At 34.9% G+C, this 13,358-nt stretch overlaps 1 protein-coding gene across 4 annotated transcripts; it reads left to right on the top strand.

Moving 5' to 3' along the window:
• Nucleotides 1-7,368: 7,368 nt before the first annotated feature.
• On the top strand, nt 7,369-12,314 carry LOC127074843 (protein BREVIS RADIX). 4 transcript variants are annotated; one of them, XM_051016234.1, is made up of 6 exons: nt 7,369-7,713; nt 9,087-9,219; nt 10,569-10,948; nt 11,212-11,344; nt 11,430-11,734; nt 11,834-12,314. In XM_051016234.1, the coding sequence occupies exons 2-6, from the start codon at nt 9,109-9,111 to the stop codon at nt 11,910-11,912; spliced, it is 1,008 nt and encodes a 335-aa protein (XP_050872191.1). In that variant the 5' UTR covers nt 7,369-7,713; nt 9,087-9,108; the 3' UTR covers nt 11,913-12,314. The 4 variants fall into 4 exon arrangements, with proteins under 4 accessions (XP_050872191.1, XP_050872193.1, XP_050872194.1 ...); XM_051016236.1 differs by lacking the exon at nt 7,369-7,713 and adding an exon at nt 8,017-8,150; XM_051016237.1 differs by lacking the exon at nt 7,369-7,713 and adding an exon at nt 8,323-8,810.
• The last annotated feature ends 1,044 nt before the right edge of the window (nt 12,315-13,358 follow it).

The following is a 13,358-nucleotide window of genomic DNA, read 5'->3' as shown; positions in this document are numbered from 1 at the left end:
GGAGGTGTAAACAACATTTTTGGTTTTGAAAGTAGTTTTAGAAAATTTCTCTTTCTAACATGCTTCACAAAGAGCATCTGAAGGAAACTTCAGCTTAGGCAGGCCTCTGACTAACTCAATTTTACTTAGCTGAGAAATCATCAAGCTAATGTGACCCAAGCGTTTACGCCACACCCATTACTCTTCATTAATAGACATCAAGCATTTAACATTTTGGTTTTTCAAATTTGAAAGTTTTATTTTATAAATGTTTGTTCTTCATATTTCCAGTGAAAAGGATTGTTCCATTTTTCTGATTGACAGCCTTGCACGTTTTTTGATTAAAGATAATATCATAATCGTTATCACTTAATTGAATTATGGATAATAAATTATGCATTAATCCCTCAACATAAATAACATCAAAAATAGAGGGAAGAGATCTGTTACCAACTGTTCTAGATCCTCTGATTCTTTCTTTCTGATTTCCTCCAAAGCTTATTAAACTAGCATCTTTAAGTTCCAGGTCTTAGAACATATGTTTTCTTCCCGTCATGTGTTGCGAGCATCTAGAGTCCAGGTACTATACTTGGTGTTTTAACTCTACTGCATAGGATATCTGCAACGTACACTATTTTATCTTTTGTTACCCAGAATCTTTTGGGTCCTTTAGGATTAGTTTTCCCAGAGTTTCTGAAAACTTTGGGTTTTCTAGCGTTACTGAACTTTTGTGTCTGTGCCGATGTATAATGGTAAGAAAAAAGATATTTTGGTTTGTTTTCTATAGAAGGTTTCTGATCAGAGTCATAACCAAATCCTCTTTTTCTATTATGACTTACACCTAGATCATAGAATCCATTTTGCTTCTATCTAGGCTGTTGTTCATAAAATTTTGAAAGGCTTTATCGTATTTGTATATGATAGTGTCAGAAGTAGGTGGAGATTTAGAAAGGGTTTCCTCAAGTTTTGAACATTTCTTAGTTGAAAAATATTTTTCTCTTTCAAGAATAAAATTATTTTCTTTGAGTTCAGAAACTTCTTTCTCAAGCTTGTAACACTCTTCAACAGTCTCTTCATGAACCTTTTTCAGGTTCTTGAATTTATGTCGAAGCTTCTGATACAAGCTCAAAGATTCTGACAAACAGGATTCAAGGTCAGAACGAGAAAAGTCATAGAATACCTCTTCAGAGTCAGACTCTGTTTCAGATGAACTTCTAGAGGTCGTGGCCATGAATACTACGTTTGCTTGCTCCTCTTCAGAATCAGATTCTGGAGCTTCATATTCAGCATTGTCCCATGTTTCCATGAGTCCTTTCTTATTTTTTATTTGAATGAGTTCTTCTTGAATCTTTCTTTTCTGGAGCTATCCTTCTTTAGCTTTGGACAGTCATTTATGTAGTGTCCATGCTCTTTGCATTCATAAAATGTTACTTCCTTATTGGGTCTGCCTCTCGAGGTTGAATCTGGACGGTCTCCCTTCTATTTGGGCCTCCTAAAGTTGCTCTGTCTCTTTCTTCAGAGATGTTTGATTCTTTTGGAAAGAAGAGATAATTCTTCTTCATCATCAGAATCTTCATTCTCAGAGTCATCAGCTTCTTCCTCTTCAGATTGAAAGGCTTTGTTCCTTTCTGGCTTTCTTCATTCTAGTCTTGACTTTAGAGCAACATATTTGCTCTTCTTATGAGGTTAATCTTCTTCTATCTCTATTTCATGACTTCTGAGAGAGTTGATAAGTTCTTGAAGACTTGTGTTGTTCAGATCCTTGGAAAGCTTCAGAGCAGTAACCATATGTATCCACTTCCTGGGAAGACTTCTATTATCTTCTTGACGTGATCTGCTGTAGTATATACTTTGTCCAGAACCTTGAGTCCTGCAACCAAGGTTTGGAACCTTGAGAGCATCACTTCAACAATTTCATCATATTCCATTCTGAAGGCTTCATACTTATGGATTAAGGTCAGAGCCTTAGTCTCTTTAACTTAGTTGTTCCCTTTGTGCGTCATTTTCAAGGAGTCAAAAATATCTTTGGTTGTTTCCCCGTTGGTTATCTTCTCGTACTCGTTGTAGGAAATAGCGTTTAACAGAATTGTTCTAGCTTTATGGTGATTCTTGGAATCATGCTTCTGATCGTCGCTCATTCTGCTTCTTGGAATAGGAATACCAATTATAGAGATGGGTAGCTCATAACCATTTGTAACCATATCCCAAAGATCAGCATCATAGCCTAGGAAGAAACTCTCAATTTTGTCCTTCCAGTAGTCAAATTTTTCTCCATCAAAAAATGGAGGTTTTGCATTGTAGCTATCTCTTTCATTTGTGTTGGCCATGAAGTTTTTCTCACCCCGGGTCTCTCTACACGGTTAAGTGTTTGATTCAAAAATCAATAACAGATTCGGAGCTCTGATATCAATTAAAGGTAGAGAAAAACAAGAAATGGGGGTTTGAATTATGTTCACAGGAATTAAAATACTTTTGTACCAACACAAGCAAAGAAGAAATAAGAACAACACAAACGATTTATCCTAGTTTGCTTGAAAATCAAAGTTACTCCAGTCCACCCGACCAAGGTGATTGTGCCTTCAACAAGGACTTAATCCACTAATCTCAACATATTATAAAGTTCGTCTAAGGGTTCAACAACCTCTTAGCCATCTCAAGTCTACATACATAAACAAGTCACTTGAAGAATCAAAAACAATTACAAGAATCACAAAGTGTTTCATTAGATGCTTCTAGATAAGCAGTATAAACACAATTTAAGAACAATGAAAGATAACCATACAATATTGAGCATCAACTCTTGTATGGAAACTTTTTCTTACAACAACAGTGGTGAAGAAATAATCAGAGTATGCAGAGCATGAGTTGTTCTTCGTAAGAGTGGTGAAAAAGTTGTATGATAAAGTTGTTGTATCAAAGTTATTGTATTGGCAAGTTGTGAAGAGGACATTATATAACATTTGAGATAATACCGTTGGGGGGAAATCAATAAATATTTTGTGCCAGCTGTGGGAGACAAATGTAGTAAATTCCTTGTCCTTTCCATAGCATACTAGGAGCATAATCAAATGTTTCCTTAAAAGGATTGTACTACAATTTGAATGCTTCCAGCTTAAGTTTCAGACCAGGTGACATATGATGGCGTGTTTCTAAGCATGTGTCAGAGTGAGGTGAGCATGATCAGCCTCTTCAGAGTTAGAGTCTTCAAATATCTCTTTGTAGAGTCTTCATATAGAGTTCTCAGAATTAGATCATCAGAGCTTGAACTTCAGAGTCAGATTCTTCAGGTGATTGCTCCTCAGATGGATTCTGTTCAGAGTCAGATGTGATTTCTCTTTGTGTTGGGTTAGCGCTTATGGACTACTTCAGATGCTAAATATTAGTTTCTTAAGAATCAGAAGGTGACTTATCGGAGTCATTTCAATTTAGAATCCTTCACACTTAAGAAAACTATTAGGGTACCAAATTGTTTTATTCTTTGTTATCATCAAAACTTAGAGATACATTACAGAATCAAAATCTTGTTCTAACAATATGATTAAAAAATAAAAAAAAATTCTCTTCGGGAGAAATCAATTTCTCCTTCATAATCTCTTTCTTTGCGTCAATAGTCTCACGAGGAATCTTAACTTTTGAACAAAATAGCTTGACCTGACTCAAAGCATTATCCAAGAAGACCCGCATGACCTAAGTTTCTAGGTTAACGGAGTCTTTGAGCTCCTTCTGCACACCCTTCAGACGGTCCTCATTATCCTTCTCCTCCTTAGAACGATCTTCTTTCTCCTTTTCCAAGGTGGCTTACAACTTTCTCACCACCGTCGTTGAAGTCTTGAGAGAGCTCTGGACATTGGCTAAATATTTTTCAACCTTAGCTAACGACTCCTTCTTATACTTTAACATTCCCTCCCAAAGTTTTACCTTGGTAGCAAGGATAGAAAGGATTCCATGCTCCTTCATTTCATTTTAGAAAGAAGAAAGTTGTTCCTTCACTTTAACCAGCTCCTTTTAAAGACCATCATGTTGGAGAAGGTCGACATCATATTTTTTCGACTAATTTTACGTCTCCCTTATAAGGTATTCTAGGACCAAAATGCCTCCCTAGCCAAAAACACTGATAGACAACACGACACAAACCTGGTATAACTAGTAGGACATCTCAATCACTACCTACCTTTTGGTCGTCTCGGCTAGCCGTTGGAAGTAAGTCTAATCTCCCTCAGAAAAATAGACATGAACATCTTTTGAAGTCTGATGCACCTTGGTAAGGAGAAATTGTTGTGTGAAGTAGGTGTGCGACTCACTCTAGTTGGCCCCCATGACCACCTAGTTGACCTCAAACATCATTGTCTTAGGCCTATTTTAGAGGGAGTTTATGAGTTAGATGTTTTCCATTATCCCTATTCAAGGAGTTCTCATTAGCTACCTTCGATCGACCCATGACATGATTCCCCTGCCTATCATTAGATTATTTGATACGAGCCTCGAAAGACGGTTGGTTATGACTCATTGTGCCTTCCTTCTAAGAATGTCGATGTACCTGTTTTGAGTTTGGGATATTACTTTCGTCCAGACCCGTATCTTTTGTTGGTGCAATCACATATGCATTTGGGCATAGAGGAGGAAAAAGAGTTATATTATTGTTAGTTCCTTCTTCCTCTTGATTATATCCTTTATGATACCCATGCAATTTTCAAAACAAAATGAACACAATAGTTAAGGCACATATTAAAGCAACAACAAAGGAATTAATAAATTAACTCCTCTCCTCACCAAAGATTTCTCTCAATTCTTGACAACGTCCCACCTCTACCAGCAATTATGCTTCAACGTGCCCTTTTTATATGAGACATTAGTACATCTGAAGGACCATCTCTTTCCACAAAACCCAAAAACTCATAGGAAATAACGAGGTTAACCTTAAAAACCTCTTCTTCCAAGGGAAATACATACTTCTTCAGAGCTTCCAAGAAATGATTATGATTCTAATCCTTGGAGAATTTGTCCTTATATCTGGGCAATTCCAACCAAGGGAGACAAGACAGAGAACACTCTAGAAGAGTATATAAACTTGTGTGTGCCTTACGACTTTGAGGAATGGCTAAAAAATAACGATCTTTGAAGTTCTTGAAGATGTCAACAAAAACGTCAAACATCTTCTTCACTTGACGAAACGAGAACAATTGTTTCCCTGAGTCTGCCTTGGTGGAAGTGCACTGTACATTGAACCACTGGAAGAACAAGTTCATAGTTAGTGTACCATCCTTATATATGCTTTCTAGATGTAGTTAAAGACATGGAAATCTTTAGGTGATTCAAAAACCCCACTTCAAAGTTGTTGAAGGGAAGTCTAAATCCCATAATGGAGAACATACGCTCGTGAAAAGGAACCAAACATTTGTTGAAGGAACAATATAACGTCTTATAGAGCCCTATGTGAGAGACCAGTCAGTCGAGATATGAATTTGCTTCACTATAAGAATTTTTCAACCTATATGCCTCATTAAAAATGGAGGTCGTCCTTAATACCTCCTTTTACACCCATGAATACTGATCAACATCGGTGGGAAGTTTGAGATTGTGTTGCTCCCTACGCACCATCTCCTCCTCATTGTCAATAAACAAAAAATCACACTCGTGAGTTCTAGAGCGTGCCTGAGATTTAAGATACCTCATAACCTCATCATCGTCAAGTTCATAATTGTTTAAAGCCTTAAAAGCTTTAATGTAAAGGTGAACCCTCAAGTTACCCTGGTAATCCTCATCCCTTTTAGGATCACCACGAGCACTTCAGGAAAAGAGAAACCACGAACAACTCCCATAATATTAAGCCTACATTGGTTAGCCCTGTCTTCCTCCATGGGTTCCTCTAGATCCTTAGAGGACCCATAGATTCATTATCACCGTGGTCGTAACTCCTCATAGAATAAGAATTATCACTAATTTATACAAAGTTAATAGGGTGAGTATTACTACTAGAGGAACCATGTTCCACATTTCTAGGCCAGTCACTCCAGTTCGAAAAGGAGCATCACTTACCTAATCCCCACTAAATAAGTCCAAAAAACTTATGTTTGTATTTACTAGGTTGACATTGACTAAAGTAAGAATAAGAACAACAATAGTAAATAGAGAGGGAAATATTACCTTAGAAAAACTACGAAGATGAAAACAAATAAAACACTGAGGATACCATCTAGAAACTTAGAAACGAAGAAGGAATGCAAAATTAGGTAAGATGAGATAAATGAATAGATTAAAGTCTCACACGAATTCAAGAAAGAACATGATGAATTATGGGAGGCAAAATGTTTAAGAAAGAAGATTGAAGAGTCATTTGTAGTGAGGGTCATCCTTATATAAGAAAATAAAGGGCATAAGTCTACGACCCATATTGAAAGAAGGCTAAGAAGATGATATGAACGATGGAGAATCAACCTCGAGATTACGACACTAAAGTGAACCTGAGTATTATAAATGGAAGTGCAACTCCCTACCCTAAAAGCTTGAAGTCACACACGAATGACATTTCGAAACATCTAAGTGATGAGATTGACATTTAAAGTGCATGTTCCCAATGCCATCTACTCCCACAGACTAAACTCTTATGTTTCCACCTTTGTTAAGCAATGGGATAACTTCGTAGCTCCAATCACTAATATAAAAAAATGATTTTAAATCTTTGTCACCATCATAAACAAAATTTATTAACTTTTTAGTTAACTAATATTTGTGTTACTATTATACCCTTGATTTAATTTAAAAACATTAATGTTGGTGGTTAACCAATCAAATATAATTAAAAATATTATAGTAAATTTTATTTTGATTATAAATCAAATCAAAATATTAATTTTAATTTATTTATAATTATGATAATTGTGATCGGAGGAAGTACAACAATTCAAATATACATTTCTATAAAGAGAATGAAGAAAAATCTTATAGGATTTTTTGTTTATTGCATTTAAAAATTTCTCTGTTCTTTGACTATAGTACTACATGACAAACCTGCATTATTAATTCTAAATGAAATAACATAGATGAACGAAAAATTGGAGTCACCATTAACATGGCTATCACTATTCACTACAACTAATTTAAAATAATTTATCTTCTCTCTTTCCGCTGTACTTAAAATGAATTGTTGATGTCTTTTTCTTCAAATTAGATGAATTTTAATCATTATTAGTCAAGTCTCTCTCTTAACCCAAATACTACAAAATAAACAAATCCCCACCGTCCAATCCCCGAAACAAATCACAACCACCCAATCCATCCCCAACACACGTACACTACACGTGGGTCCCTCTTGTCTTCTCCACACTCGACCATTGTTTCCGCTCGCTCTAATAAACAAAAAGACAAAACCCAAATTCCATTCCCCCCTTAACACCTTCTCCACTCACAACAAACATTTTCCGTCTAAACTAACGTTTCACTCTCACGCCGTTAACTTTTCTCTCTCATATAAATACAACAACCTCAAATTCCACCACTCTCTTCTTCTTTGTGATCTTCCAAATTTTCCGACACACTCTTTCCTCGCACACCATAATCTCGTCAAAATATCGTCACCACCACGATATCTTCATTTTCTCACTCACCTCTTCTCTTCCTCCCCCTCTTTCAAGAAGTGATTCGTTCATTTGTTTGAAGAAAAAGCAAACAAAAAAAGCGATTTATCTCATTTCATTTCATTGAAGAAGAAGAAGACTATTTACTTCTTCACATAAGGTAAGTTTTTATTTCAATGTTTTTTTTTCCATTGATAGATAACACGGTTTTGAATTTGAAAAAACCGCACACACACGCATTTGAAAACAAACATGGAAACATATGAACGTGTGTTTAATGAAATGTAGATAATGTAATGAAAAATTTGTTGAGTAATGAGAGAGACAAAGCAGTTGAGGAATGCTTGTTATGTCGTTTTCGAATAGTTAATGACAATAATTAATTTCACTTTTTCAGAATAAAGCTAAATAATTAATTCTCATTCATTATTAATCAATGCAATGCCACAATATTTATTCACTTTATTTTATTTTTCTTTCTTTCTTCTGAATTCTACTACTGCTGCATTCATTCTCTTTCATTCTTCTTCATCTTCCGACAAACACTGATTCATAACCAGTCTTGTTCTACACAAATCCCCAAAATACGTACCTTAAGTAACTAAGCACATTCTCTCTCTTTCTCTCTCTACAGCTCATTGATTTGATTTTGAGTCGCATTGCATTGGGGAATGTGAATGATGTGATTTTAATTAAAGATAAAGTGAGAAATAGAATCAAATGAATAGATAACACATTTGTTTTTGTTTTTTTTCATATAATAAGATTATTGTTTTTTTTAATGATGTTTTATTTTGGTTGAAATGAGAAAAAAAGTGTGTTAGAAACTTCTGTTTTGAACACGCTTTTTTATATTTTTTTATAATTTTTGATCTATTTTTAGTTATGGTTACTTTATTTTTTATATTTTTGGAATTTGTGTGTGGTAAAGCAAAGCAAATATTACTTTGGTCATTCCTTGCCCCATTTTATTTTGCTTTTAATTATAGGCCCATTGTTTCATTCTTTTGAGATCGCTTTAGATCTTGCTCTGATCCCGAGTTTATATTCAATTTTGCTTTCTATCTTTCTCTTTTGCCCCATTTTTATTCTATACCATAGGACCATTTTGTCTACACTTTTCATTCTTTGCATTTCATTCTTAATTACCAAGCATGGACACCAATACCATGATCTGACTCTGACACAACAATACTGAAAAAACATAATCACAAGTGTCTGATACGGAAACGGACACAGACATTAGAGGTATCAGAGGTGTTGTGTTGGGACTACTTAAATTGTTAATAAATCATTGTTGTTTATTTAGTTCCATTCTAGCTAACTAGTTATATTTTGTATGTTGTTGGCACAAATTGTCACTGTTTCATTCAATTCAATAAAAGTGATGATTGTTTTCACCTACCAATAACATAACTACCAATTTTGCACTTTATTGGTCATTCATTCACTCACACATAAAATAAAACACATGCACATGTAGTTTATTTATTATTTATTATTTATTATTTGGTGTGGTTGTTTTATTTTTAGGAAGCAGTGATTAAGGAAAAAGATGTTTACATGCATAGCTTGTACGAAACAAACATCAGATGAGAGGGATGAAGATGGTCGTGAGAGTGGCACGCCTAGTACTAAAGAAGCTGTCAAAAGCATTACCACACAGGTTCTTGTTCTCTCTCTCTCTTCTTTCACAATTGTTTTTGCTTTTTCTCTCTCCTTTTTACATTTTGGTGAAACAAACAAATCTTTAGTAACACCATTTGATTGTGATATGTTTTTTTTTTTTTGCTGACCTCATCTTTTGTTACAAACCAATCAATATACTATAATTTTTTTTGGTTACTTTACTTTCTATATCTTAGTACTAGCTAGAATTGTTTGATTAATTATTTACTAATTACTCAATTTCTTGATTTGGTCTCCTTGTACTTTTTTTCAAATAAAATGAAAAGAAAAAAAAAAGCAAATATTTTATGAGATACATATTCAATAATATTAGTGGGAACATGTTCAATATTCGTAAATTGAGTTGATGTTAAGGAAAGATTCCTAACATACAGAAGGGTCTGCCATATTCTCATCCTATGTGTGGCCCATCCTTGAATTCTTGTCGATACAATGTTTTTCTAAAGTGTTCTATTATTACCACTGTTAAAAAAAGCAACAAAATTTAAACAAGTTTTGGTTGCTCTTTACTTGTTTTTACATCAATAAAGTTAATATTCACATTTCTTAGTGTTTTTTGCTTTTAGATCACTAAACTTAATTCTCTATCTCATTACTAACTGTCTATAATTTCAAAATTGTGCCAAGAATATATGCATGGTTTTAGTAGAACAACTAGTTACCAATCAATGGAATTTCTTGAATTAGGAAATTCTAGCCACTAAGGGTAATATAGTTGATGGTGAAATTTTTGTAAGTTTCTTGCATATAATTGGCCTTCCAAAAACATTCTTCATATGTCCAACTGTAAAGTCATTTCTATGAAAATGACCTATGCTTGAAACCTTAGACTCTATTCAGTTTGTTCCAAATTTATTTTAATTTTTAGTTCAGAAATTTCAGACATGATTTCCCCATCTCGTTTTTTCTTTGTGCTCTATTTCACAAACATTTTACTTATTCTATTATAGTCTCTCAATAATAGTGTGACAAATGCTACCAATTATTCTCAAACATTCTTTACATCACTCTTTCATGATTAGGTGATATTCAATTCATGTATGCTAATATTCCAAAAATAGAATCCTCATGATAGATTTAATGACATCACATAAGTTTTTCTTCCTATAAAAAGTATTGAAAATATATAGTTTGAATTTATTAAAAGAAGTTATAAATTACTTGTACTTGAACATATAATATATCTATAATAATAGATGCTGATGCTCAAAATCCACTTGAACACATAATATACTACTAATTTGCACATTCGACGTGTCTGGTGGACGTGTCAGTGTTTTGTAGCTTTTAATGTATTAATGTTAAGTGTTTTTTTCTTTGATGCAGATAAAAGATATGGCCTTAAAGTTTTCGGGTGCTTACAAGCAATGCAAACCATGCACGGGAGGATCGAGTAGCTACAACAAGAAAGGACATAGACCATATCCCGACTTCGACACAATCTCAGAAGGGGTTCCATACCCTTATATTGGAGGTGCAAGCTCAAGTTCAACCCCTGCATGGGATTTCACTACTTCTAACTACCCTGGTGCAAGATATGCCGGAGACCGCACCCCTAGAGGACGCGACTCTGCGTCAGTCTGTGATGTTGTGTTAGAGGATGAGGATGAACCGAAGGAATGGATGGCACAGGTTGAGCCAGGAGTTCATATTACCTTTGTTTCTCTTCCTAATGGTGGAAATGATCTCAAGAGAATTCGCTTCAGGTATCGTCAATTAAGTATTAACTACGGATGCTTAGATAACTACATATGTTATAAGCTCTTTGAAGTTCACCATAAGTTAAATCTAAATTGGTGCTGTGGTTATTGGATCAGTGATTCAGTTGAAATGTGGAACCAAATTTTTTGTAAAAAGTACCTTAGGGCCTAATATTACAGAAAAAAAGAATGAAATTTTTAGTTGTTGAAAATGTAACAATTATCATGTAGGAGCAAAGACTGACAATACTTAGCATTTGAATTTGAAGCCGAGAGATGTTCAATAAATGGCAAGCTCAAAAATGGTGGGGCGAGAATTACGACAGAATCATGGAGCTTTACAATGTCCAAAGATTTAATCGACAAGCTCTCAACACTCCTCCAAGATCCGAAGCCGATGAGGTAATAATAATCGAAAGATTTTTTTACACGGACTATGTATACTTATTCGATTCGTATTGATATGTATACGTTTTTGTTTGAACAGCAACGCGATTCTACTTACTCGAGATTGACATCAGCAAGAGAAAGTCCTATGGCGTCGGTCAAGGATTGGACGCCAAGGAGTCACTACAAACCCTCAGGAATGTCGGATCAAGGCGGAGGCCATCTCTATCAAGGAGGTTCATCAATGGAACCATCAAGAGCAACTACTTCCTCTAGAGATGAACCTTCTATTAGCAATGCAAGTGAAATGGAGTCAGAATGGGTAGAACAAGATGAGCCTGGAGTTTACATTACAATCAGACAGTTAGCCGATGGTACGAGGGAGCTTAGACGTGTCCGATTCAGGTACTATAATCCATCCTATGAAAAACATGTTCCTTAATATTTGGTTTGTGTCATACATTCTCTTATAGTGTCATAAACTTTCTGAATTCGTGTCTGCAGCCGAGAAAGATTCGGCGAGGTAAATGCAAAAACATGGTGGGAAGAGAACAGAGAAAGAATACAAGCTCAATACCTTTGAAGTATATTCTCCTAACAAAAAGTGGATGTCCTAAACATGTGGAATCCCCAATTTTGTTTCCTTGAGACTTTTGGCATGACTTTAGCTTGTGGAGCAAGTTTGGATCCTTGGTTCGGTACCGATATTGTTTCTCCGGTAAAATCTCAGTCGTTGGATTAATCTAACTTTAAGATCAGAGTGGAGGTTTTCTACCATTTGGTGTTAAATTGACACTGTCACATATGCAACTGAGAGATTTATTTTGTGGTGACCCCATTTTTGCCAGGGATCAGTTTCCATTGGATTCAGAAATCTAATCTTTCTTACATATCCAATATTATTGTTTTATTCTGTTGATGTTACATTAATTTATTTACGATTTGTTTATTTTTTTCTCCTAAGTGGAACTGTGTTTTGGACTTATGTTTGCCTACTACTTTAGAACCAAATTGTTTTGTCCTTTATTAATGTGAGACATAACGTAGTACTCGAGAAAAACAGTAATTGGCATTTATCATGCTTTATTTTAGGCTCCTTAAACAAAAGCCTCAACAAAAGATGTTTAAGGAGCACAACACCAACTTAGTAAGTAGATTAAGAAATTAACCCTGAATTTGCCAAATATTCAACCAATGACTTGATAGGAAGATCCAAAACAACACTGTAAGCTTCCACAAAACTATAAAGGGATGATTTCATGTACCTACTTATAGGACCGGGCAGCGGATCGGGACTAAAACCCCAAAACGGATCACCCATCGGGTATGAAATGCTGATCCAATTTTCGGGTGTCGTACAACCGAAAATGTCATTAATAAGATCCTGAAGGACATGTCATTAATAAGATCCAGAAGGATAGGAGTATTATTCTCCTCTTTGTCATGCCTCTTGGTCGTGAAGTTAAGGTAAAGAGATTTCTTAATGCACCATATATGTTTTTTAATCATCACATGAAAATATTTAATGTTCTTAGATTTCGAAGATGCATCTCCTGACGCACCCAAACCTAAATTAATGTTAAAATATTTCAGATGTATCTACCGAATAATGTCGGAGATGCATCTCCGGAACGATTTGGTGCTTAAATCACGCCAGAACCCTTCATCTTCCTCATTTCTCATATTTCTCAAAAACTACTTCAAATTCTCTCAAATTTATTCTCATTAACAAGTCCAAAATCAAGCAATCAAGGTCAAAGGAACATCAGAAACAACATCCAACACTAAAGCAAAGTGAAAAATTGTAAGTTTTTTGATGTTTTGAAGAGTTTTTGGATTTTTGTGTAAATGAGTAGAAATTAATGTATAAGTTAGGAAATGAGTAGAAATTGGATGATTGATAGTTTAGACATAGTGTAAAATATGATAGTTGGATAAAAATGATGATCAACACAATATTGTTTAGGGTTTCCATTCCTGCATTTCCGTCATTGTCGCAAGTGCTAAGTTGCAGAAAATTCCGGAGATG

Source organism: Lathyrus oleraceus, chromosome 4, assembly GCF_024323335.1.
Source record: "Lathyrus oleraceus cultivar Zhongwan6 chromosome 4, CAAS_Psat_ZW6_1.0, whole genome shotgun sequence".
Taxonomy (NCBI): domain Eukaryota; kingdom Viridiplantae; phylum Streptophyta; class Magnoliopsida; order Fabales; family Fabaceae; genus Lathyrus; species Lathyrus oleraceus.
This window is presented reverse-complemented; position numbering and strand designations above follow the sequence as displayed.

What these genes read in the sequence shown, in the direction of transcription:
- LOC127074843 (XM_051016234.1), top strand. Translation starts at nt 9,109, where the DNA reads ATGTTTACATGCATAGCTTGTACGAAACAAACATCAGATGAGAGGGAT. An exon ending in CAAGATCCGAAGCCGATGAG is followed by an intron (nt 11,345 to 11,429) that starts GTAATAATAATC and finishes TTGTTTGAACAG; the next exon opens with CAACGCGATTCTACTTACTC. An exon ending in CTTAGACGTGTCCGATTCAG is followed by an intron (nt 11,735 to 11,833) that starts GTACTATAATCC and finishes TCGTGTCTGCAG; the next exon opens with CCGAGAAAGATTCGGCGAGG.